The 24,751-nt window shown below is 40.5% G+C and overlaps 2 protein-coding genes across 2 annotated transcripts; both read left to right on the top strand.

Annotated features, from left to right (window-relative positions):
- Positions 1-1,131: 1,131 nt before the first annotated feature.
- Positions 1,132-5,594, top strand: ccdc112 (coiled-coil domain containing 112; the record flags this gene model as incomplete). Its single annotated transcript, XM_083978571.1, has 14 exons — positions 1,132-1,176; positions 1,610-1,746; positions 2,044-2,165; positions 2,337-2,426; positions 2,593-2,668; positions 2,988-3,114; positions 3,345-3,461; positions 3,626-3,763; positions 4,107-4,228; positions 4,348-4,474; positions 4,773-4,940; positions 5,133-5,231; positions 5,341-5,459; positions 5,564-5,594. 14 exons carry the CDS (start codon positions 1,132-1,134, stop codon positions 5,592-5,594), a joined length of 1,518 nt encoding a protein of 505 aa, XP_083834697.1.
- Positions 5,595-6,368: 774 nt separating this feature from the next.
- Positions 6,369-21,078, top strand: pggt1b (protein geranylgeranyltransferase type I, beta subunit). The gene is made up of 9 exons (XM_083979299.1): positions 6,369-6,526; positions 7,103-7,221; positions 9,440-9,504; positions 9,697-9,848; positions 10,400-10,532; positions 12,229-12,274; positions 14,244-14,428; positions 15,062-15,170; positions 17,266-21,078. The coding sequence occupies exons 1-9, from the start codon at positions 6,399-6,401 to the stop codon at positions 17,430-17,432; spliced, it is 1,104 nt and encodes a 367-aa protein (XP_083835425.1). The 5' UTR covers positions 6,369-6,398; the 3' UTR covers positions 17,433-21,078.
- Positions 21,079-24,751: the final 3,673 nt, after the last annotated feature.

Genomic DNA, 24,751 nt, shown 5'->3' with positions numbered 1-24,751 from the left:
GTCACTTGGCCAGCTCTCATCATAATTATAGCTGCTGGCCATCATAAAAAGGCTGTTACAGAAATAACCAAGGCCTTGGTAGACAAGATAGGCAGTTATTTGAGAGAGTGAGATGTGTAGGTAACTCTAACCATGTAGCTGAAGCAGGAGACAGTCAAATGTTTCTGTACCTCAGACATAAGGCTGCAGAGAGTAAATCAAACATTGTTTTCAGGTCGAAACAGCCTCAAGGCTAGTATCAATTAGCTTTCAGTATCTGCGTTACAGATCAGTTATAAGTTTAACAAGAGCACAATATTTTGGGTTGCCAGGTTGTGGACAATCCTCTTTCTTGATCTAGGTTGGCAACCCACAGAAAGCAAAGAAACATTTAATTTAGGTCTACATGACTCGATAAATATTTGTTCAAAATGTGTACAACTTCAGCAGATTTTCCATTTTCCGTTTTCAGGCTTTGTCATGTAGTGGGACACAACAACAACAAAAAATCTCCCTCTAAGCCTTAATCAATTTAAGTTTATATGGAGCTCACTCATTGTAAAGTTATGTTTCAAGATATTGATTGACTTTTTTTTGTTTGTTTTTTTTAAAGCCTTGGGCAAGGCAGTACAATTCCATCATCAGAGATGTGGCTGTAACCATCAATTATCAGGTATGATTATGATTATAGCAATTATAATAAGTATCCGTATATGTGACAATTATTGCTTCAAATACTTAACCGATTGCTTAATATAAAATGTCAGGTGAATTTTTAGCATCTTATAATTAGGCTAGCCTACTCTGTAGCCTACCTAAACTACTTCTATTGAAACTTAAAATTCTGTTGAAATTACTATTAATTAATGAATCAGTTATACAAACGATTATCAATGGATCTTCCATCATCTGATTGAAGACTGAGCAGCCGGTCAGCTGCAGGGTGCTTGGTTGTTTTCTGAGGGGTCAAGTGTGGGGGGCTATCTCCCATCTCCCATCTCCCATCATGCAGTATGATCACCATGGCCCTTTTTACAGTCTATGGAGCATATACAGTACCACCGCCCTCTGCTGGTGTGAACCACTATCTGCAGGACAAACTGCTTTGTCTGTTTAAATAAAGTTTTGCTTTGTTTACAGATTCACTGAAACATGGCCTCCCTAGCAACCACACCGTGCCCTGATACAAACGCCTCGGTATGTATCATGACCTTATTTTTTACAGTCTATGATCATGACAGAAAAATGACATTTATTAGTCAACCGACAACATTTTAATTGTGTTAAGTGTTTTAATTTCTCTAATAATTGATTAGCTAGAGTTCGTCAGCTGATGTTTTAGCAGGTGGTAGCCTCCTGCTGACTTCAGACTCCTATTTTGCATACGCCAGAAAGTAATGCGATGTAAGAATGAGATGTTTTTGTGTAATTATTTGTTGTGTGTGTCTATGTAATTTTTTTAAAAAGATATTTGGTAATTGGTTTTGTCTTGTCCACACCAGTGATATCTGTCTGATAATGGGTGCCTTGTGTTATACTTGAAGGACTTGGCCTGTAGCATCTGTAATTGTTGTTGTGAAATATCGCCTAAAGCTTTTCTGCTGTGCTTTCACTAAATGAATCTGAGCAGGGAGATGTCACAAACACCGGCAGTGTCCAGCAGCCTTGCACATCATCACCCCCTGTCACTGGGGACAGTGGGGACCACAGGCTGGTCGGACAGAAAGTTGCACAGTTTATCAAGGAAGCTGAGAAGAACAGGAGACAGTAAGAGACACAACTCAGGGTTTCTTCACATTTTACTCTATATGTACTGTATTCACTGCAGGACTAATGTTGCATAATATTAGTTTGTGTTGCCCCCCACAAACCACCCCCTGTCTCAAGGTTGTTTGTACGCGCACACACATTTTGTTGTATGAGGAGTAAGACAACTTTCTAATATAGAATATAATAATAAGAATAATACGTTGGGTATTGCGCAAGGTTAAACTAATATCAAATCCATCTTCATAAGTCAATGATGTAACGTGCCCATTTGGCTTTTCCTCTTCCTCCTTTCAGGATTGAAAAGTTGGAGAGAGAGAGGACACTGAGTGTTCAGTGCAAAAGGAATGGCTGGACAGACGTGTGTGTAGAGCTTGAAGAGTATGAGAAAGTGCTGGAGGCAGAGAGAAATGCAGACAGTAAGTCTTTATAAACTTCATCTTTATTATATGTCATGAGAGGAGACACAAAATCACACACCTGTTGTCTGTTGCCTTCCCTCACCATCTCATCCATAGGTTTTGTAATTAAGCAGAGATAAACCTTAAATAACTATGAATGAAGTAACAAATCTCATTTTTCTCCCTTAGAGATGAACCTTCAGAATCAACTGGTGAAGATCCATAACGGCGTGAGGAAGTTTCAGAGACAGCTAACAGACGTGAAACCAACTCCAGAGTGTAAGTGACATCAGGGAGGATATTATTAGACATTTATTTACATATTGTTTAGACATACTTATTTGTGATCAAGTTTATGCGTTGCCAATGTTCCAGACAATTTAATGCATTGTTCACTCTGCAGTAAATTTTTTATTGTGTTCTGCATTTTTGCTTGTGTTTTCAGTGATTGAAAGACTGAAGGAAATTATGTCAGAGGTTGAAATCTCAATCAACGCCCTAAAAGAGGAGCAACGGTTATGGTAACAGGAAACACTAAGGGGCAAACTAAACTTCTAACATTCAAGAAAAAAAAAGAACATGATGTGTAAGGCATCACAATACAAAACAAGACAGCAGTCATTCAACAAGTAGTTAGACTCCACCAATAAAGACATAAAGAATCAGCAAAGTTCTCTTTCACCAAATAAACCAAAAAGTAATAATAAATTCAAAGTACAACTGTGTGCATGCCGCAGCATTAGTCAAGCAGTTACAGGTGAAACAAAAGATGTGTTTATGGCATTGTTCTACATCAGTAATGATAACATGCATTGTATTGTATTTCTCTTTTCCTTGCAGCTTTGAGGAACTTCTGAAGGAGGAGAGGACATGCAAACAAGAGATCACTGCTTATGAAAAGAAGATTCAAAACTGGAGCCTTTCTCACAAATCTGACACCAAAATACCTCCAGCCCCCACTGTTAGAGTCAGTTTCTCTTTTTTATCCTCCTTATTTTCTCTGTTGGGCATCATTCATGTAAAGAGGACATGTAGAATCCTAGAATTAGACTATGATGAATTATCCTTTGAGGTAAGAGATGTCAAAAAAACATATCCTGAGTGTTCTCCTTATCCTGTTCTCAGTGACTTTTTTAGTTCATCTAGAATATTGACTTTGGCACTTCATTTATTCATTTTTATTATCTTTTCCATAAGATCAAACCTCCAGACAGAGATCTTCCTGCAGAGGTCAGAGCGCTGGAGGTTTTCCTGCAGAAGACAGGGGGTCCTTATGGTGGCTGGGACCAATATGACCACCAAGCCTACCTTAAAGTAAGTCACCACTGTCGTTACATCTCAGTAACTTGTGTTGTAATGTAAATTCTCATTTTTGATCCCCTTCCCCATTGTTTTGCTTCAGGACTCAGGCCAGAAATCCATAACTAAATCAGTTAATCAAGTCTAATCTGACTAACTCTGATCTGTTTGATTTGCAGATCTGGACAAGGCATGGTGGGAAACCACCCTACAGGAAAGAGGCAAAGCTTTACCTGCCTGGTAAAACACTAGAGGAGATAGAGCAACATGAGGATTGGCATCAGGAGCTGATCTATCTGCAGGACAGAAAGAGAGAGGTAGAGAATTTAGTTATTACATTATAAACAAAACCACACTCATCAAGCTGTGACTTCAGTTGGCCTGTGTCAAACTCAACACCTTGTGTTGTGTATGGCTGAGAGCCTGCTGCTTCTTATTGAAAATCTAATTTCATAGTTACTAGCCCATCTTCAATCAGACAGAAGGAGAACTCGCTGTATCTTCCTGTATATTTCCAATATTGTGTCTTCAGTGGAGCTTTTTCATGGAACCATTTTTATTCTATATAAACATGATATGGTGAGGTCAGAGCTTTTATTTTCAAGAGGTGCTGACATTGTCTCAATTTTTTTTCGGTATTTCTCTTGATGTCATATTCAGGTTATTCAGCGATGGAAGGCCAGCAAGCATCAGGAACGCCAGAGCAGGATACAGAGTCAGGAGGAGGCAGAGGAGTCGAAAAGGAGGGAGAAGGAGGCCAAGAGCCAGGCCCTGCAACACAGGTGAGTCAAAGGTAGAGTAGAATACATGACAGAAAGATGACATAATGCATTCATTCCATCACTAAAGCAGTGAAAGGTCTTTAATTTTCTGTACTATGCTCTGTCCTCTTCTGTTTAAGGACTGAAGAGGAAAAGAGGATGGTGGCACAGAGACTTGAGGAATGGAGAGAAGACAAGAGACAGAAAGAGGAACAGGAGGAAGAGCAGAGACTGGCTGAGGAGATACAGAAGAGAAGACGAGAAAAGGTGCACCGTGCACTTTACTTAAATCAATACACGTACAAAGCAAAAAGGTGTTATAAATGAGTCAGTGGTGGGTGTCCCCAACATATACCTATTAACTTTACCAATCAAAAAAAGTATATTTTTTGGCGTTTTTGCCTTTTTTATTTGATAGCACACAGTATAGATAGACAGGAAAGGGGGAGGCAGAGAGAGGGGAATGACATGCAGGAAAGGTCTGCCCGACACGGGATTCGAACCGGGGACGCCTGCGCCACGCACCACCCCAACTTTACCAATCATATTGATTTGTATTTATCAGGAAGAGCGACGGCGCCAGCTGGAAGTGAAGCTGACCATTGAGGAGCAGCTACGTCTGAGGAGAGAGGAGGAGGAGGAACAGGAGAAGAGGAAGAGAGAGGACGAACTCAGGGAGATGGATGAGAGGAAAAAGGAGGCAGCAACGAGCATCAAACGTTTTAATGAAAGGGTACAATGTCTTAGAATCACATACACACATCAACTCAGTGTAAATGCCAGGATTTTTCACTATATAATGTTGAACAGTTAACAAGTAGAAGAGTTTTTGTTTTGTTTGTGGATGTGATGTGAGGTTTTACCACTTTTAAAATCTTTTGTCGGTGCAGCACAATATGCAAGGTTTGTTTCTGTTTTTCTACAGGATCTTCACAAGGTGGAGGCAAAGCTTCAGGAGAAACAGCTGAGGGAAAAAGAGGAGGAGGAAAGACAGAGGAGAATTGCTGCTAAGCTGAAGGACAAGGTAAGGGTCGTACAGTTAACAATATAGCTTTACATAACAAGGCATTTTACATAACTCAGCATTGTTGTGGATATCTCAAAATGCTGATGTTTATTTGATCCTTATTCAGGTCGATGGCCACGTCAGCAGAGACCCCTCCAGGCTTACGCGTCCCACTAAGGGATGGGAGGAGCGAATGAAACACATTGGACCTTCAGGAGGAGGGCCTGTTCTACAGATGTTTCACAGGTCTGATTGACTCTGCTTTTTGATAGTCGGGCCTTTTTAAAGAATTGTTTAGGGTAATCTACATGATTCCTGAATGACTGAAATCATCTGTTATCTTGTTGCAGAGCTGTTCCCAGTTGGAGACAAGGCCTTTGATGAACAGTGGCAGCAAACCCAAATTCGTGAAATGCATTCATTCAGAAATATACATTCACCATATTGTGCCTTTATTTGAATCTAACGTAAACACTGTGCAGTTCTTTCAGGGTTTGTACAGTCTATAAACTGCTTATTGTTTTTTGAATAAAAGCTTTTGTGAAATTTCACAACTCTGGATGCCTATCGTGGTGACTTGGTGAATAATAATATTATACTCATATAGGCCTACTATTATTTACAAATCTTACAAAAAGCTTACATAATATGAGGCTTTAGGAAAGATTAAACTAACCAACCATATCTAATAGCTGAAGTGATCAGTTGATTGACAGAAAATGAATTTGCAATCAGAAAATTACTAAGTCAGTTTTGTAAAAATGTAAGTAGTAGTTGTGTAAATGTTGTGCTGCTGAACTTCTCAAATGTAGGATTTTTTAGTGCTTTGCCCATTAATTATTTAATTTAATTAATTGGTTATTATTTTCTATTTTTTATTAACTTTATTTATTGGAAGCAATTTCAGTGGCAACAGCTCAACAGTGCAATGTGACAGAGAGGACTTCCATTCTTTCATTGTTCCTTTCAGTTCTCCTCAGTCATCTCTATCAGGCAGAGATGTCTTTAAATTAATTTTGAATAATTATGATAAGTTGTAAAGTTTTGCACAGTGTGTCATTAGCACTCTTCCCGAGTAACCACTTCCTGCACTGCTTAGGTCCACACACAATACTCTGTAATGTGAAGTTTTATTTTGAAAAACGAACTCACCGGAAAAGATTCCCCATAGGTGCGGATGCAAAGATGGCGGAAGAGGAGAGCCAGTTTGAAGAATTTGAGCAAATAGACTTTTTAAGAGACCGACATGTACGGTTCTTCCAGAGAACACTGCAGGTGCTACCAGAGAGATACGCCTCGCTGGAAACCACCAGGTGAATTGACTGGAGTGAAACATACAGCTTTAGTTTAAATGTTTTGTTGAGGAACTTGGTTAGCAGCCGAGCTAGCTGCGGTTCACCAGCCGTTAGAATGAAGGCTAGTGCTACTTAGCTTAGCTTGCATGCTAACATCACCCAGGGTAGTGAAGTTATGATGGACTGAGTGGAGTAATACAGGAAATTAACTGTACAGCATGGCACGACGCTCTATGAAACTTACTGCTCAACATTTGTGGATTATATTATCACGGGAACAATGCTTCATTTTAAAGTAAGCTTCAAATGGACTGTGTAATTGCTCAAGTTAGTCATTTGTAAACTTAAGCATCTCCCCAGTTTTCTCAGCTGTCTGAACTTAGCCAACGCCTAAACATGAATCACTCAGCCTGTTTTTAACATTACGTTGAATTGGCTTTTTATTATCCAATAACCTGATTATGATCGTTTACTGGCGCTGATTTGTTTCCTATCGCTGACCATGTATTCATTAACGTTATCATCATACTACATAATCAGTGTAGCTCCATTAGGAGTAAAAGTCAGTAAGTGTCCTCTCTGCCTTCTTTCCAGGTTAACTATCATATTTTTTGCCCTGTCTGGTCTCGATGTGCTGGATGCCCTTGATGTGATTGATAGGAACACCATGATTGAATGGATCTACTCACTACAGGTTCTGCCAACAGAGGATCGTAAGTCTGATAGTCTCTCACTTTCCACACCTGACAAAAAAAAAAAGAACTACCGTAAGCTTAAATGCCTCAGTATTAAAAGGTCTCCACTTTTCCAGTAGGAATGACACAACAAAGGTAGACATGAAGCATCAAATAAAAGGTTTGAAAGCAACAAACTACATCAAAAATAGATCACTTAAATGATCCCACATAGAAATGTCTTTGTCAGAATTGCTGAACAGTCACTTTTTTAGGAAAGGGGAAGAAAAAAAAGTAAAATCTTATTAAGAATTGATAATGTATTATAAACACACAATAAATAAGTAGATACACTGGAAACATGCGAAAAGCAATGTGTTGAATAGAATCTCACATGAAAAAAAGTGCAAAACAAGTGTAAAGTAGAATAACAGTAAATAATAGGAATATTCTAGCAGTACATAGCACATATCGGTAGTATCAGTAACAGCAGTGTACTGAGATACATAAGAAGGGTTGTGTAATATTTGTGTTAATTGTGTAATTTCCAATCCCAACCCTGGAGCACTAACCCCCCTCTGGCTGAACATGGCCTTCTGGCTAACCAGACTAATAACCATCTCCTCCATTTTTCACCATGAGTTCAACCACACAAGAAGAATTCAACTAGCAACATTTCTCCACGTCAAAAATTAGCATTGGGAATCAATGGAGCAATGGCAAACAAAATAAAAAAAATTTTCTCTATTGTTCCTTTGTCAAAATAGCCAGGATGGGGTTTGTGACTCCATGCATGGACAGGAAAAAATCAGTCTTTGAGGAAATATTTTGAAGGACTGAGGCTAGTTGTAAGGAAACTAGGAGAGAAAAGGTGCAGCATGGCACCCTGTCTTACGGGCACACAAAGTGCACACACTGACATACACAGTTTTCACGGTGGGGAGATTAATTGGGTTGGTTGGTAGAGTTCATATCGAGAAAACAAAGCACACATCAAGTGCCTTGTGTGGAAACAACAGAGGCAGAAACTATCTCTGAAACAACTGAGTCTGTGTGAAGCTGTATGATTACATTAGTGCACAAAGCGGGTGGGAGGGACAATTAGAGGAGAGCAAGATGCGATTTTCTTTCAGCATACATTACAAGAATGTCCCATCAAATTGTCAAACTCAAAAAATATTTGAGTACTTGAGTAGTTTCGAAGCATATTGGCCTCAAGGTTCTGCACCTCACCTGTTTCAACAGCACCGCCGCTCATCTGGGAATGTTTGTCTCTAAATATTTAATCACTTGTTTTTTTCTGTCTCCTAACAAGCCACTCTGTTCCATCTGTTTAGATGCCCAGTTAGTTAATTATTCAAGACAGCAAAAGAAATCATGTTGGGATAGCCATGCTTGATTTGTCTCATGTTTTGTACTGCCATATGTTTGGTGTCTGGCTGGTTCCTTGTCATTAGATGAAAAAATACAGCTTCAGAGGCACTTGAGAGATTTTAATGTCTCATCAGTATGAAAATGCATTGGTTATTTTGTTTGTTTGAAGCTGTTTAGACTTTTACCAATTGTTGATGGATGTGATGTAGCTTTCCAAATGAGCACAGGTGTGTTAAATATAAAAACATTTATACACGAATTTGGTTGACACAAACCTGTGTCTCTGCCAGACAGAGTACACAGTGACTTCAGAAAGTATTCAGACCCCTTTGCTTATTGCACATTTTATTATGTTGCACATTTGTAATGAAATATATCAATTTGCTCACAAATCAATAAAATGAAAACATGTTTTAAGAAATTTCTTCTTAAAAAGAGCCTGTCACTCTTCATGAAATAGGAAAACACAGGAGTTGTCAGCCTCTCACAGTTGCGATATGTGATGCTGACCACAACATTGAGCTTAGAATGGTTTGTTATATGTTGAAACTGTATTAAAGCATGCTGTTGTGTTTTTGTGTGTTTTTGTGCTGTGTTTGCAGTATGATATCATGTTGTGTACTGCGTCTTTTCCGGAAACACTGGTCCTGTGATGGCCACTAGATGGCAGCAGCAAGTTTTTATTTAGCTAATGGGTCAGCCAGTTGTACATCTTTCTAGCACCTTGGTGAAGGTCAATACAATCACTATTAGACCTAGTTTGAGAGACAGTAAAATGAAGTGCCGCCTTCTTGCTCTAGTTTCTCTTGATCTCAGCCAAGACTCATAAGTCAAGAGTGTTTCTCACAGCTCCTCCTGCCCTTGTCCTGTTGTTCTCTTACAGAATCAAACCTAAGTCGATGTGGGTTTCGAGGATCGTCACATATTGGAATTCCTTACAGCACTAAGGTAATCATGTTGTAATATTACCAGCAGTTGTGATATCGTGTACGTGGAAAAATAGCCGCCACAATGCCACCATAAACATCTGAGTACTTCTATTATTTTACTCCGGATTTGTTTTTTAATAACTTCTGTATGATTGTTGTTGTCTTTCCTCTGCATTCCTTAGAGTAAATCTCATTTTGCTATATTGTTCAGGGTCCAGGTGTGCTCCATCCATATGACAGTGGCCACGTGGCCATGACCTACACTGGACTGTGCTCGCTGCTAATATTAGGAGACGACCTGAGTCGTGTTAACAAACAGGCCTGTCTGGCTGGTCTCAGAGCGCTGCAGCTGGAGGACGGCAGGTCACTACATACACACACTCTCTTACAAATTTACACTAACACTCTGACTCAAAAATACCTGAGGTCATGTGAACACGAGCAATCTTAATTTGGACTGACTTCAGCTTAGGTTGGTTCCTAAATCAGTGCTTGCTGTGTTCACATACAGTAGATGGACACACAGGCATTTTTTTTCCTTTCTCATCTTTTTATTGTTTTTTTTAAACATAATACATCTGTTCATTTGTATACAATATTTACAGTGGAAGAACAATATGAACTCGAACCCCTTCCAATCAGAACACAAGCACACTGGAGCTTATTAACACACATTTGCTGCAAGTCATGGGTAATGTTTACACTGAAAGTTGAGGAGAGAGAATCGCTGAAAGCAGGGATAAGTTGAGAATTAAGAATTTACCTGTATCAGTTGTCCACACAGGCATTTTTCATTGCATTCGACATGATCTGACTTACCGTACATAAATGCTGCACATTTAAATTAATTACCCAACATCTGTGTAACTGCTGTGTTTGTCTGTTTTTTTGCATCTGCGTATTCTTGTTTCCAGTTTCTATGCGGTGCCAGAGGGAAGTGAAAACGATATACGCTTTATCTACTGTGCAGCCAGCATTTGCTACATGCTGGATGACTGGTCAGGCATGGACATCCAGAAGGCCATTGAGTACATCAGAGGAAGCTTGGTAAGATTATATTAAACTCCAGGAAAAGGGTTACGTTTGATTTGCATCCCTACATCTACAGCCAGCAGGACTGCCCCTAAGCATACAAACACTGTTCCTGCACTCAAAGCGCTGCTCTACTCTTGAATGGAGAGAATAGGCCACCCACCGTCAGCAGGTGGAACTCAGCCCAGAAATACTTCATTTATGTTAAATGAATGGGGCTGAGCAATGCATCATTGTCTTTAAGCTGTGGCAGAGATTTTTCCTCCTCACCAGGAAAAAAACAACAAGCTTCAAATTGATGATGTGTGTGCTCAAGTGATATTTTTGTTAGATTGTAGAGTGATGTTTAAGTCAGCCCTTACTTTAGCCTCTGTGTTTGCTCTCTCATCAGATGTGGTTTAGACACGTTAGTGCAGTGAGAACGAGAGATTGTCTTCATGCTCATCCTCTCAGTCTCTCGTACAACTCAAGTCTCCAGAGCAGATAGATTGGCCTTGGCCCATTCACTTACTCAGTTTAAACTTGAAATTTAATACAACAGTGTTTCATTACATAGTTTCTTTGTTGTGTGCATGGGTGTGTATGCATCAACCCAGTCTTCTTTTCCCACACACACATGCTAATAGAGGGAAAGGAGAGGCCGGTTAATTAACGTGATAACCGTAGATCATAACAGGAAAGTAAGTTTATCCACTGGCCATGTAACAATGAGTTCATTTTGAAATGTTCTTTGGAAAAGCAGGTTAGTTTCTGAGTGTAAGTGTACAGAGGACACAATATGATAGGTGGGTGTGTGGAAGAAGGCCTGGAACAGTAGACCGCTTTACCAGTCACACGGCGAGCTTTGCTCACATGTGGATGGAGCAGGGTATCCATTTACTAACCTCATTGTTATGATCAGACCAGACACAGACAAAAAAAGGACTAAACACTGTTAGTTTTTCCCAAGTGACTGTCATCTGTGTCGTTTGTGTAATTTTGCAGGAACCACAGTTTATGATAGGCAGTTGTTTTGCTTGTTTTTTTTCCAAAAATGGCTCGGAAACTTGTCAGAGCTTCAGGAAAAAATTAGTTTCTTCTAAATCAAGTGTTTAACTTTTGCAGTTTCATGAAACCTTGTTCATTTTCTTTCTGTGAACCGAAATAACCACATGTGTAGTCACAAAATTAGAGCATACTCCTTGATTTAGGCTGGAATACAAGGAAAAATCATTCAGGGCCACTACTACTTATTTTTTGGTAAAATGAAAGGATGACGCTCAAAGGTTGGCACTACAGTATGTGTGAGTAAAGCCTGAACACAAAATGTAATGTAACTGTTTGATAACAAAACTTAAACTTTACTGAATAATGGGAATTTTGCTAAACAAATGTAATAAAAAGATGAACCTAGACTCAATTAATGTTAAACCATGTTTCTGTCCTGTCCTGTAGCTTTCTTATCCCTTTTTCAAGGGAGGAGTCCTCTGTCTCCTCAGGACCCAGAGCTACGCTGGTCTCTGTATCCTGAATGACATAATGTAATTTTAACAGCAGCCATTTGTTGTGACACAATTTAATGCAGAGATATATAATGTTTGCCTGCCAACTGATGATTCACTGACTTGCGAGTTGAGAAGTAATCAACCAATAGGACGCCTCATGATTCAGTTAGCCTTCTCCACAGTCTTTTTTTTAAATTAAATGTTTTTTGCCTTTGTTTTTTCCACAGTCATACGACAATGGGTTTGGCCAAGGAGCTGGACGGGAGTCACATGGTGAGTGAGAGTGGTTTATCCATAACTACAGATATCAGAAATGTGAGTTTGAAACCTGTGTGCTCACTAAGTCACAGCTGTAAGAGTGAAAATGAACACACTTGGGTTTAAAAGTGTAATGTATGAATAGTGATTTGGGTTTTAAAACAAAAGGTTAATATCGGATCAGAAGGTTTGTGGGTGCGTTGGCGGTGTCGTGCTAGAGAGTGTTAAAGTGGCTGATGGGAGTAACTGGTTTAAAGGATTAGCCATTAAAATCCATCTCTGAAGATACATTGTCCTCATTAATCCTTCTCCACTCAAATGAAACATTGTTATTCTGACACAAAAGTCTTCACTCTGCAAATACACACACATTTAAAATCACTGCTCGATCTATGGTCACCATCTTTGCCATATTGTATTTCGGTTGCCATGGACAGATTGACTGTAGAAGTGAATTGCCCTTTTGGGAAAATAATCTAAATCTGAATGCATTGTAACATTGTGACTTTCTGAGCACATAAATTAAATCTATAGCATTAAAGCTGCCTGACAGGACACATCCTGGTGCATCTTGGTAATTCCCCTCCTTGTGATAAATTCAACAGTTGTGATTACAGGCTTCAGTGAGACTTGGCTCTCTATTGCAAACCAGCCAACTCTGTCTGTCTGAGGGCTGATTACACATCAGTAGAGATACAGTAGATGCCCATTAGCCATCCACCCTTGACGCTTGTGTTTGTTGAGCAGCAAGACCTCCCACTCTGTGTGCTTTAAATGTTCACAGTGTTTTTGTGGATAATTGTGTTTTGGCTGCTGTGTTTCAACATGTGAAACATGCTATTACAGGAAGTGTGTACCAGGGTAAGAAAACAACTTTGTCTATGTGTATGAATTCAGTGTGGTTGGCTTTTCCCTCACTGTTTCCTTCATATTTCCAGCATTTTCTAGTTTTTAGACTATTTAACGGTTTCTTTTTTCAATGAATACACCCAATAAAGTCACAAGTGCTTGTATCCATGACTAACATACCATGGCCTGCAAGGAAAAATCATATCCAGGTGTGAATATTTGTCTGGTCATGGGTAAGGTTCACAAAATCATTGTTTTCAGCACTGTTTTTTGTCAATTATTCTTATATGTAGCATCAAATTTGTTAAAATGTTGTTACAAAGCATATGATTGGCAGAAACATCTCTTAACTTGCTTTGAATTTGCCACAGTTTGGTTTGATTCAGATTTATATTAATCCCCCTCTGATCTTCCCGTGCCTCAAGCAGATAGTGAGCTAGACATGTTTGATTAAAGGCAAGTGTAACATGTCTGCAGATTTACACCCCTGACCCACACACCTTTTTCTTTGTTTCTCTCTCACACACAAACACAGATAATCAGCTAGGTATGATGGTAACGTTAAAGGCATGGTGATAAAGACAGCCGTTGACAGTAGGGCTGTAGAAGGTGATGGATAGCTGCTGCTTCTGGCTTCACTGATAACGGTTTGTCATCAATCAACTTTAGCGGTTTGTGTGACTTCCAGCTGTAAAGACGACCTGCTTTAGCCCCTAACTCTGTAGGTTACATTTTGGTTATATCAGATCCATTCCACACCCATCCAAAGCATCTTTAATCAACTCAAAAGTCTTTAATTACTGCACAGAAAAGTATGAAGTTGATGCCACAACAGCTGTTTTCCCCACAAGCTCATATTTGTGTGTTATAATAAGAAACACAAGATAGCTCCACATTGTCATTATTTCGAAGGAAAGGTGGAAAGTGAGAGCAGCAGCATGTTATCCAGTATTTGGCAGTAAAATGGCCCACATGCCGACACGCCCTCTGTTTTTACTGCATTGTAATCATCTAATTGTCTGTCATCAAAACATGTCAGGGTGAACCACTGGCTTTTCATTTTTAATACACACACACAAAAGAAACTACTACTACATTGTACATTCTCATTTAATTTGTCTGTCTGTGCGTCCAGGTGGATGGACGTACTGCGCCATAGCCTCTCTGTGTCTGATGGGACGGTTGGAGGAGGCGCTTAGTCAGCGGGAGCTGGACAGGATCCGACGCTGGTGTATCATGAGGCAGCAGACCGGCTTCCACGGGCGCCCCAACAAACCTGTAGACACATGCTACTCCTTTTGGGTGGGAGCTACGCTAGAGGTACAGACTAGTGTTAACTTGTTAAGTTCAGTCGAGTATTTTACCCCTGATTTTCTGCAGTTTTGCACAATCCTCATGGTGGAAGAGATGGGAAGGAGAAAGGTTGAAAAGTGTTTGAACATGCACTGAAAAATCAGCATTTTTAAAAATAGGACAGAAATATACCTGCAGTGTCTGAACAACTGGGTTTGTCAAATCCGCATACATGCACACAAAAAAAAAACCTGTGAGTAAACCATCAGCATGTGGGTCATAATTATGCCAGGGGGACAAACATGCAAACACATGAGCCAGAAAACAGGGATACACACACACACAAACACTGTTCAGGAAAACTGAATTTCTGGGTTAAAACTGCCAGAGAAACAATTGCATGTACTCAAAAATAGTTGTGTGGCAAAAGTGCAGAAAAGCAAACACTGAGGCTTGATGTTGTCTCCACTAATGTCTATACTGTATCAATGGAAAATATCAAACGTTTGATCACTGACAGTAATTCAAAACATGCTCAGCTTCTTTGAAGTTGAAAATATTATTGAATCGTAGAAACAACCAGATGAATTAAATCTTTCTGATTTCCACTGAATATGTATGTTGTTCCTTTCCTTTTCTCTCACACACGCGCCTGTCCAGCTATTAGACGTGTTCCAGTATACGAACTTTGACAAGAACAGGAGCTTCATCCTGTCTACGCAGGATCGGTTGGTGGGGGGATTCGCCAAATGGCCTGACAGTCATCCAGGTAAATGGATTTTCCTTGAAGACATGGATATTTCAGGAACATTTTGCTACTGCTGTACTTGTTTATATAGGTTTTGTATCAGTGATGCTATTTTCTATATCTGTAGGGGGGGTTTGCAGGAGTGTGGGATGGGTGGAAACAAACAGAACACAAGTAGACTGCGTCAGGACTGCTGTTCAACACATTGTAGCTTTTTCATTTCCAATATATTAAAAGATGTTGTGTCATGGAGAAAAAGACGCCGGAACCAAATAGTTTCAGTGTCTTTGTTGTTCTCTTTTTCTCATTGGGATGAACAGTTTTCATCCTGCCCTCCACAGGTGCAGAGGACAGGTCAGGGTGGAGTTGTGGTTGGCAGTTTTACTTGAGATCAATGGAAAAGCTCTTGTAACCCTAAACTTCAATGGTGTGCATGCGTCTGTGTGATCTTGCTCGCCCTTGTAATGTGTAATTGATGAGGTGCATGGGAAGCCCGAGGACACACGAGATCGAGCTCCTCACATTACAGGAACAAGGCAGGGAAGATAGGCTGGAGGAAACAATGAGGCAAAACAGACGCTGCACTGACAAAGCCTCGTAAATACCACCCAACAAAAGAGAAATTAAATGAAAAGAACTCTGCTATGGGTGGCGATAACATTGCCTATACTTCAACAGTTCAGTCATGCACAGCTACTGATGCACAGGAGCTGCTCTGGGAAGATAACAGTAACAAAGAACAAAAGAAGGTGCTGTGTAATTGTCCAGCAGATCGGCACCAAATATGACCAGATGTACTTTAGCAGGAGCAGCTGGTGTTGTGTAGGGACAGCAACAGCGTTGCAACACAAACACGCCCCGTAACCCGTAATCTCTTGTTTAAGATTAAACTGCACAATATAATATACACGTTGTAACATCGTATATGATATATAACATTATGTACCGCTCTATTGATTGATTTCTCACCGGCTATGTTGTTAACAAATGCACATGGCAGGAGGAGGGTTAGCAAAACAGCAGAAAAGCAACCGGACTTGCATAGTTCCGCTTTAAAAATTTTGTCCAAATTGATTTAATTGAGTCTTGATGAAAGGATCTGTCATTATGTACCCGAGAACAGATCTGTTTTTGAACTGAAAAACGTTTTTTTTTTTTTAAATACAGTACAGGCTCAAGTGATGGGCAGATCAAAACATCAAAAGTATTTGCTGTTGCCATTGTTATCGTATGAAGGAATGAATTATTGATTTGACCTGTTTCTTTGGTGAAAATCCACTCTCAGCTTGTGTGATTCACATGTACAGCTCAGCTGGAGCGATCACATTACATAGCTTGGTTCTCCGTCAGTGATTAGTTTTTGATGAATAGCAAAATGATTAATTTCGTTGGACGGCAATAAAGCCACTTGAAAGTGGTCGATTTCAAAGAGACTGATCAATATTCAATGTTCAATATGTCAATATATCAAATGAAAATGGAAAAACAATGTTGATCTTTCGCAAATGTATTAATTCAAATTCATTATTATGCACAATCTCTATTCGGACACATCAGTATGATATGTGATTTTGTATACAGTTGCCATACATCACAATTTATCAAAAACAAACATTGATTGATTAAATCTCACCACAGACTCTTTTTTTTCACTTCTGAACAACCTTGAATGTGAGTGCTTGTGAGTCCTGATTGAAGCGGCTAATGGCGCTTTGATGTCTACATCAAATCATCTGTCATTTCATTATGATTCAATTACTGCTCCATTTACTGGCCTGTACAGCTTTTATGCAGGCCTCAGGGGAGTGTAGGGGCCATAGGGCCAACCTATGTGCATTATGTATGTCCTCTTAAAGGAGCAGTACAACAAAAGCTTTGCCTCTGTGGGTTTAATGTGAAATTAGGTTACTCTTGTCTTGATTCAATAATGGAGACTGATGTGATAACCATCATGTTTGAGTTAAATCTGATCGTTTTAATTGCTACAGACTTGTCACACGCCTCTGCTGCGACACGTTACCCTTCTGACCTAGTTTTACCCCTTTTTACCCTTCTTTCTCACACTGTGCTCCCCCTTCCTCCCTATCTACCTCTCTCTCCACTTCCGGTCCTCCAGACCCTCTCCATGCCTACTTAGGGCTGTGCGGTCTGTCTCTGATCGGAGAGCCCAGCCTTAGGAAGGTCCATCCAGCTCTTAACATCACCCAGAGAGCCTTTCAGCAGCTCCAGCAGCTGCAGCAGACGTGGAGGGACAGCACCGGCAGCTGCAGCAGACAGCACTGACAGCAGGACGACCCGCTCGTTTACCCCTGAACAGGTTCGATCCGGAGCATCTAGCAGTAGTCGGTCAAAAGGCAACTGGACTATTGCTGTGTCTTGAAGATGTTTGGCCACTCACCTGAGAGGCCTTCTTATTTCAGGAATTAAGAAGGCTTTTTAAGACTCTAGTTACACAGTAGTACCTTCGTGGAGATCATGTTAAATTCAACTAAAGCAATGTTTCTTTTGAGCAATCTCCACCACACTTTTTTGCTGCCTTTTCATTAGTAGAGAGTAGTAAATAACAATGTGCATTGTGGTTTGTGGGAATAGAATTATGTGCCAGAAAGTCCAATACGAGTCACTGGAGACTTGGAGAAATCCCAGATGCCTCACTTTTGCAAACTTTTTAAAAAATTTGCGGGTTTGGACGTTTTCTGCTCCTCAGCCTCATCATCATAGTCAACAACAACAACATCTGCTGTAAACCTGCTATGGATGAACATAACAGATTCACGTCACATGCAAGAAGCAACTCGAACTATAAGTGAACATTATTCGCAGTCCGAGGAGGGAAACTGAGTGGAGCTTGGGGAACATCTAAATGATCTCCTTTTAAATTACCGCAAAGTAACTTCAATATCTCCGTGTTTTTGAGCTGCTGGTGTGATGAATCGATGAGCTAAACCTTTGCTGAACAATGTCCCTATATTTTATAAAACAAATAAATAAGATTGGTATCATTTTTTAGAATGTGCCCATTGGTAATTTTAGGGGGGAAAAGTGGAACCAGTTGACACTTATGTTAATGTCTCCTTTCAACACTCCTAAATTCTCAGACACAAAACAATTGAAGGCCATGTCCCATAGACAGTGTTGGGTTTTTTTTTTTTTTTTTTTTTTTGCCTTTCTGCCTGCCACAACATTTCCATCTTTAACTTGCTCTTGAGCCTCTTGAAAGCCTCAAGCTCCCCACTCCCAAAGCCTGGCAGGTTTACTCTCCTGAGCCTCTCACTTGAGCATCCTCCAGTTTCACCACTGCAGGCAGCGATCAGGAGACATAAAACTGCTGTGGAAAAATTCACCGGAAAGGTAGCGGAGAGACAACCGTCACCTCCGGGGTCAAATCTATAACTGGTGGGGGAAATTTAGCTACAGGCCAAATCAGGGCAGATCACAGAAAACAGATAATTTATTGTTCAGTTTTTCCTAAAGCTAACACTAACTAACTAAGAAAATTAGCTCGGGCCTTAAGGGAATTTGGTAAGATGAGGAGAATATTCTCTTTTCCTGAACAGTAGCCGTCAATTTTAGCAGCAGCTCGCATCCTGACATCCCTGGACTCCTGAACCCTGGACTGATCTGAGCTGCCCTCCTCCAGCAGCCTCCATGCTCCCTTCAGGGCACTAGCTGGCCTGAAATCAATAGGACATCAGACAGTGGCATCATAACTTGGGGAAATGTATTCTTTTGAACAGCACTGGGAATTGACATGTTATTTTCAGAAAAGAAAGGATGCAGGCATGAACAAAGAACCATGCATGTACATGGACCAAACAATGGGGTCTGGAAATCTGAGACCACTTTCCCATTTGCTTGAATTTAATGTCCTACAAGGCTACTAATCCTACCATCTACCCTTAGTTTCCCCCATGTGCTAACAAGCCACTTGCAGCTCAAACAAGTGACCTTCCAGCAAAATGGGTTTTACAAATTGTAAACTGATAGTTTTAAACCCTAATGAAATCCCAACATGGCGGCACTGGAATTCAGAGCTGAGCACAACCAGTTCCTCTTGTCTTCTCATTGCATCAATGCTCTGATTCCCAGCTAGCAGCGTGACCAGCTCCACAGATTCCTCCAGCCCCCTGCTGAAGCCACACCCCCTCATTATAAGTGTGTTGCCACAGTAAACACCTGCTCCCTGACATGGCGAGAGAGGAGGAGACAATATCACAGCAGGTCAGATATGCAGTGGGCTGTCTCCAACATGTTACCTGCGGGAGTCCGCTGTCTTGCCCCATTTCTGAGAGGATATGAAAATAATACTGGCTCACTGCTTTTCTTTCCATCCTCCTAAACTGAATCCCTACCTGGCCTAGTCTCTTTTCCCGCCAAGTTGCCTTCTTTTTCAGACTTAGAAACCAGAGCAGGCAGACGGATGAAAGGAGAGAGAGGAGGAGAAGTGAATAAATAAATAATTTGGCCCATCTATTATTAAAAGTAAACTGTCGGAGGCTAGAATCTCCTCTCTGAACCCTGACCAAACCTCCAGTGTTATATAGCTTTCGTTTAATGCAAAAACAATTTGTGCATCTCACATGAACGCTGAATTATTTTGTGGCTACTCTGCCTGAGATGACAGGCTTCGCTTATTTAACTAGTCAACATCACTCCTGCTTTTTTTCTCCATACATTTTTATAGTTTCCGGTCCATTAGAATATTTTATATCCTTTAAGAAAACTAAGTCATGATGTTTTTTTTGCTGCTGCAGAGCTGAATCTCAGACACTCAACCATCATGCGCAAGATGAACAATCAGCTTTTTAATTGTTTGTCATGTAATATTCTAGTGTCATTTTTTTTGTTACTGTTGTTATATAACATGTCCTAGATTCTTGAAGTAAATCTGACTGATCAAAAAAAAAAAAGCACTGTGTCACCACCACTGTGGAGCCAGATCAGTTCAAATTGAATGATCGTGTCTCTCATGCATCTTCTGAAGTGGCTTCTGTACTACTTGACCTCCCTCGGCTGCATTGTGTCCTCAGTGAACGCAGGCCAAATCACATGGCAAAACCACTCAGTCAGACCTGACTCTGAAATGTGCCTCACGTAGCATTGTTCTGGGTCACTGTGCTCTGAATGCTATAACGTCTGATGCACTGCTTGCTTAAATTGGGCTTAGCTAGGCTGTAACAATTGAGAAAGGCACTGAATATAAGTGCCCTTTAAAGGGGGGGAAGGAGGAATGTGTCCTAAACATTTATGAAGTGAAACACCTACTCCCATTTTAAATAATCCAGTCAGATGTACTGAAAGCTGACTGGCAGAAATCATTTTACCAGAATCTCGCTATCCCTTTCCTGTCCGATCGATAATGTATTTCCAGAAGGCGGAAAGACTTTATTGTGGCTGAGTCCATAAATGCTTGCTCGGTTTTAAAAGGATCTGCCACTTCCTGCAGAGCAAGGCTGCATCTCAGCATCTCCACAACATCGAGCTGCAGTCAACACTCTCAGTCCCACAGCATGCACAGAGGGGACCAAGGCTTTGAACTTTCTCAGAAGGCTCCAGTGCAGGCGCTGTTTAGACGTCCAGAGATGTTAAAGGGTGGTTAAAGTCTTTCAAGATGCAGCCAAAATTGCCACAGTTGATCAGCTGAAAACCCGTATTCTATCATCAACTAATATACATAATGTAATGATAAATACTGTAACAATAAATGTAACTGAATTTATTTTTTCTATGCTTTGTAGAAATATTGAGTGTAGATAAATATGTAAATGTCTATAAATATGTGACTTCTATTGTGCAAGTGCTCAAGATGAAAAAAAAATGTTTACAACCACATCAGTGAGACAGACAGAGGAACTGGATATGCAAATGTTCATTTGTGATGTATCATAGTACTTCAGCTTTGAATTTGAGGACAGTAATGTTGATTTTAGCTTGGCAGTGCATACTGTATTTATGGTGAATAAAAACGTACTAACTTTTACAGTAGTTTTAGTTTCTGAGAGTTTGTGCTAAAATATATCACATTTGCTTCCATTACCAAGACAAAAAGTTGAAGACCATGTGTTCATTGAATTGAATCATTAGTAAGTTCAGATGATTTGCCGCATATCAAAAGAACAGAAGAAATAAAACATGCCTTTATTACATGGTTAACCCATATGATCTGGATCAGTGTTTAGCCTCATTGTGGACTCTTGGCCCTCTTGAATTTTAGTGCAGATGGAATAATCCACAAGTCTTGAGTGTTGCTATTATGAGTTGAAATGAATGAACTATTCAGTGTAAATGGTTTTAAAACGAGGTGTGGGTTTAGTAAGACTCAGATATGAGATATAACAGTCAAATCATATTAGAATATAATGATTCAACTTTCCTGATTTCTTTCAGGCTCAGCTAGTGTTTTCTCTCCCTGTGCCCATTGAAGATGTCAGTGGTCTAAATGTGAAGTCTGTCCATTTGTCTGTTGCATGATCACCCACAACAGCTGAGTTATTGTGTAGGATTTCTTATTCCCTCTCATGGAGGCCTGTCTGTGGCTGCATGACTCAACACTGTTGTTCCATTTTTAACTTCAGACATTAACAGCTGGACAGCATTGTTCCTTTTGCTGCTCTTGCCTTTAATTTTTCTGCCACATGGATGAGTTGTGATGATGATGATTAATTTTTTTCCTGCTCTTTACAAGGTCGGTGACTAATGTGTAATTGAAATCCTTGGGGGAAGGGGCACTGCACTGGCTTCAGAGCTCACATGCAAACACTCTACTATATAATATACTGTATCTATGAGAGAGGGAGTGAAAGAGAGAGAGTCCCACCTGGGAGCTGCATAGCGCAGTCACAGACTTCACTCTTGGCACTGACAAGGAAATGTGATCCTGACAAATTTGAACTTGGCAGCACTTAGATACCCAATCTGAATGCAGAGGAAAATAAAAATGTAAACAGCTCATGATTGCACATGATATATATCAAGCTTTTAGAAAGAAATGAAAATAAGGTTTTTAAGGCTTTGTTTTCTCCTGAGAATGGAGCCAAACCCAGGCGGAAGTTGTGTGTGGATGCTCCCTCGACAGCCAGCTGTAGCTGCAGTTTGGGTGTGGTTATGGTCCCCTGTTCCACAGACAGCTTACACCTGTGACTTCTCTGTGGGCTATGTAACACTATATATTACCACCAACTAGGAGAGGCTGACCGGCAGAAACTTTTGTTTAATCTGGTTTGGTCGATTTTGATTTGATTTAATTCTTGCAGTAAAAAACAAAAACAAAAAAGCAACTGAAGCTAGGATTGTTGTCAAGTTACAGTATTGTATTTGTCAAGCAGGAGTTGTTGCAAGTTAAGAAACGTATAACAAATTTTTAATGATCCACAGACCCTTGAGTGACCTGCATTGCATGTAGTTACTTAACTTGGATCCATTCTACTTAGTAAAACACACTAATCAATGCAGTCTATTGATTATTCAGTCAAGAGGGCACTGTGACTCTATAATGTGGATTTTTTATGGGCCAGTCAAGTGTCATCTCCACAGATATTACACATGAGCACTCTTTGCCCCAAGAGTCTATTGAAGTGGTCATGAAAGGCTGGATACAGACACTAAAGCTGCTGCAGTTACCAGTGAGCCAAAGTGATACCGCTAACTAATGCCTTTATTAATGGCTAATGGCTCATTTGTGTTAATAGCTCAGTCATACTCCTTTATGAAGGAAAAGCTTCAGGTTGCCAGGTTGGGCTTGATTGTTGTAAAATCCTTCAATCCTCATGGACCTGCTTACATTTATAATCAGTGATGAGTATTTGTCTCGTGTTTCCCAGAGGATGACTCCTCACCAGTCACTCTGGTGTTGCTCTGAATTTTCCTCTGTGCCACTGTGATGAGCTCATTTGGTTTTTGAGGGAGATTTCTCAAAGACTACAAGATGGCTAAACGTTTCTGCATCCTTGGGGGATGAATTGAATCTTTGCAAATTTTTATTTTTCCATTGGATTATATAAAAGTTGCTCTAGGTTTCACACCTGTTGAAGCTTTGTGAAATGTTTCAATGGCAGTAATGTGTCTTGAAAGCTCTTTACTGATTAGAGAAAGTGATACCACATTTACATTCTATTGCAAATTTTAAAGTAACAATGGTCATCTGGTAATTGACAAGTGAAGTATATTTATCTATAAATATCTATGCATGCATGCTGCTTGAAAGTAAACTGAATTTTAGATTTTCGTTGATTTATAGGTATATGAAGATTTTCAATGAAAAACACCAAACCCAGGTTTTTATTTCTTTAATTTAACTGGTGTGTTTTATGTCTGTGAAAATCGATCGAAACAATACATTAATGATCTTGAACTTTTCCCATATTTTGAGTGATTTTCAGTGAAGGTTCAGACACTATATGGGCGCCTGTTTCATTTTTATTTGGGAAACCTTTTCGGTTGAAATAAGGACAATTTAAAATGTTGTGTTAAAATTTAGAGACAGCAGCTTCACCACAGAGATGCAGCATTTCCAAAAAATGAAACCATGCTGTTCCCCTGAAGTCAACAACAGTGTTTTGGCCAGATCAGTTATTAGCACCGTTTTCTCTGTTGGGGCAACCTGCCCATTTGCCCCCCACTACCACCACCACCACGTGCTCAATGGGGTGGAATATATCTGCATGAAGCCATGAGGCCATCTGGTGACGCGGAACAAGTGGCATTGCCAGAAAAATTAAAAACACGAACTTAATCCGGCCTCACACAGTCCGGTGCACCCCACCCCACCCTGACCACTCCACATTCCCGGCTCGTGCATGACACAGGCCTGTTGTGCACAGGCAGCGCGTCCCCCCCAAAAATCCCCTCCAAACAACACAAGACAAACCACTCTGAGCCAACAGAGCCGCAGTGTTTGTGGGTCGCAGTGAGCAGAAACCAGCGCATGTAAAGCAACATATGCACGCGAGAGCGCGCTGCCAGCCATGCGTAAACGTCCAATTTGACTGAAGGCTGCACTAATAGATTTAAGACCCCCGCTGCCACTGCCCCGCCCCTTTAATCTCCAGACTGAGATTATTATGATTATTCCTAGTGACTGATGGATGAACGGGAGTCGCTCTGTGCGGGTTGATAGATGACAGATCAGGCGGATACAAAGGGCTCTGTGAGTCGAGACGTCGCCGCTGAGGGATGATGCAGAGGGAGAGAGGGAATGAGGGAGATGGTACAGTAGACGAGGGCGGGGTTTTCCCTCCAAGATGAGGCAAACTAAAATAAAAATTGGCTTCTCGATGCCGGCGCATGTACTGTAGACTCTATACGGACAAACATAAGCTTGGAGAGAGAGAGGGAGGTAGAGAGAGAAAGAGAGAGGGAGGGAGGGAGGAGAGAGGATGGTGATAGGGATGCGGTCAGAGGAGCGGCTTCTTTTCTTTTCATGTCATCTCACCTATTTCTGTGAAGCTGTGAAGCCTCTCATCGCTCTGTTCCTTTAAGCCGCAGCAGCTGCTGCTGGAGTGTCTTTCTACATTTTCATATTTCTTTGCGCCTTGACCGCCTACACTGTACATCCATCTTCATCACCCTCACCATCAGATCAGCATCAGCATCTTCATCATCAG

This window comes from Trachurus trachurus (genome assembly GCF_905171665.1).
Source record: "Trachurus trachurus genome assembly, chromosome: 9".
Taxonomy (NCBI): Eukaryota; Metazoa; Chordata; class Actinopteri; order Carangiformes; family Carangidae; genus Trachurus; species Trachurus trachurus.
This window is presented reverse-complemented; position numbering and strand designations above follow the sequence as displayed.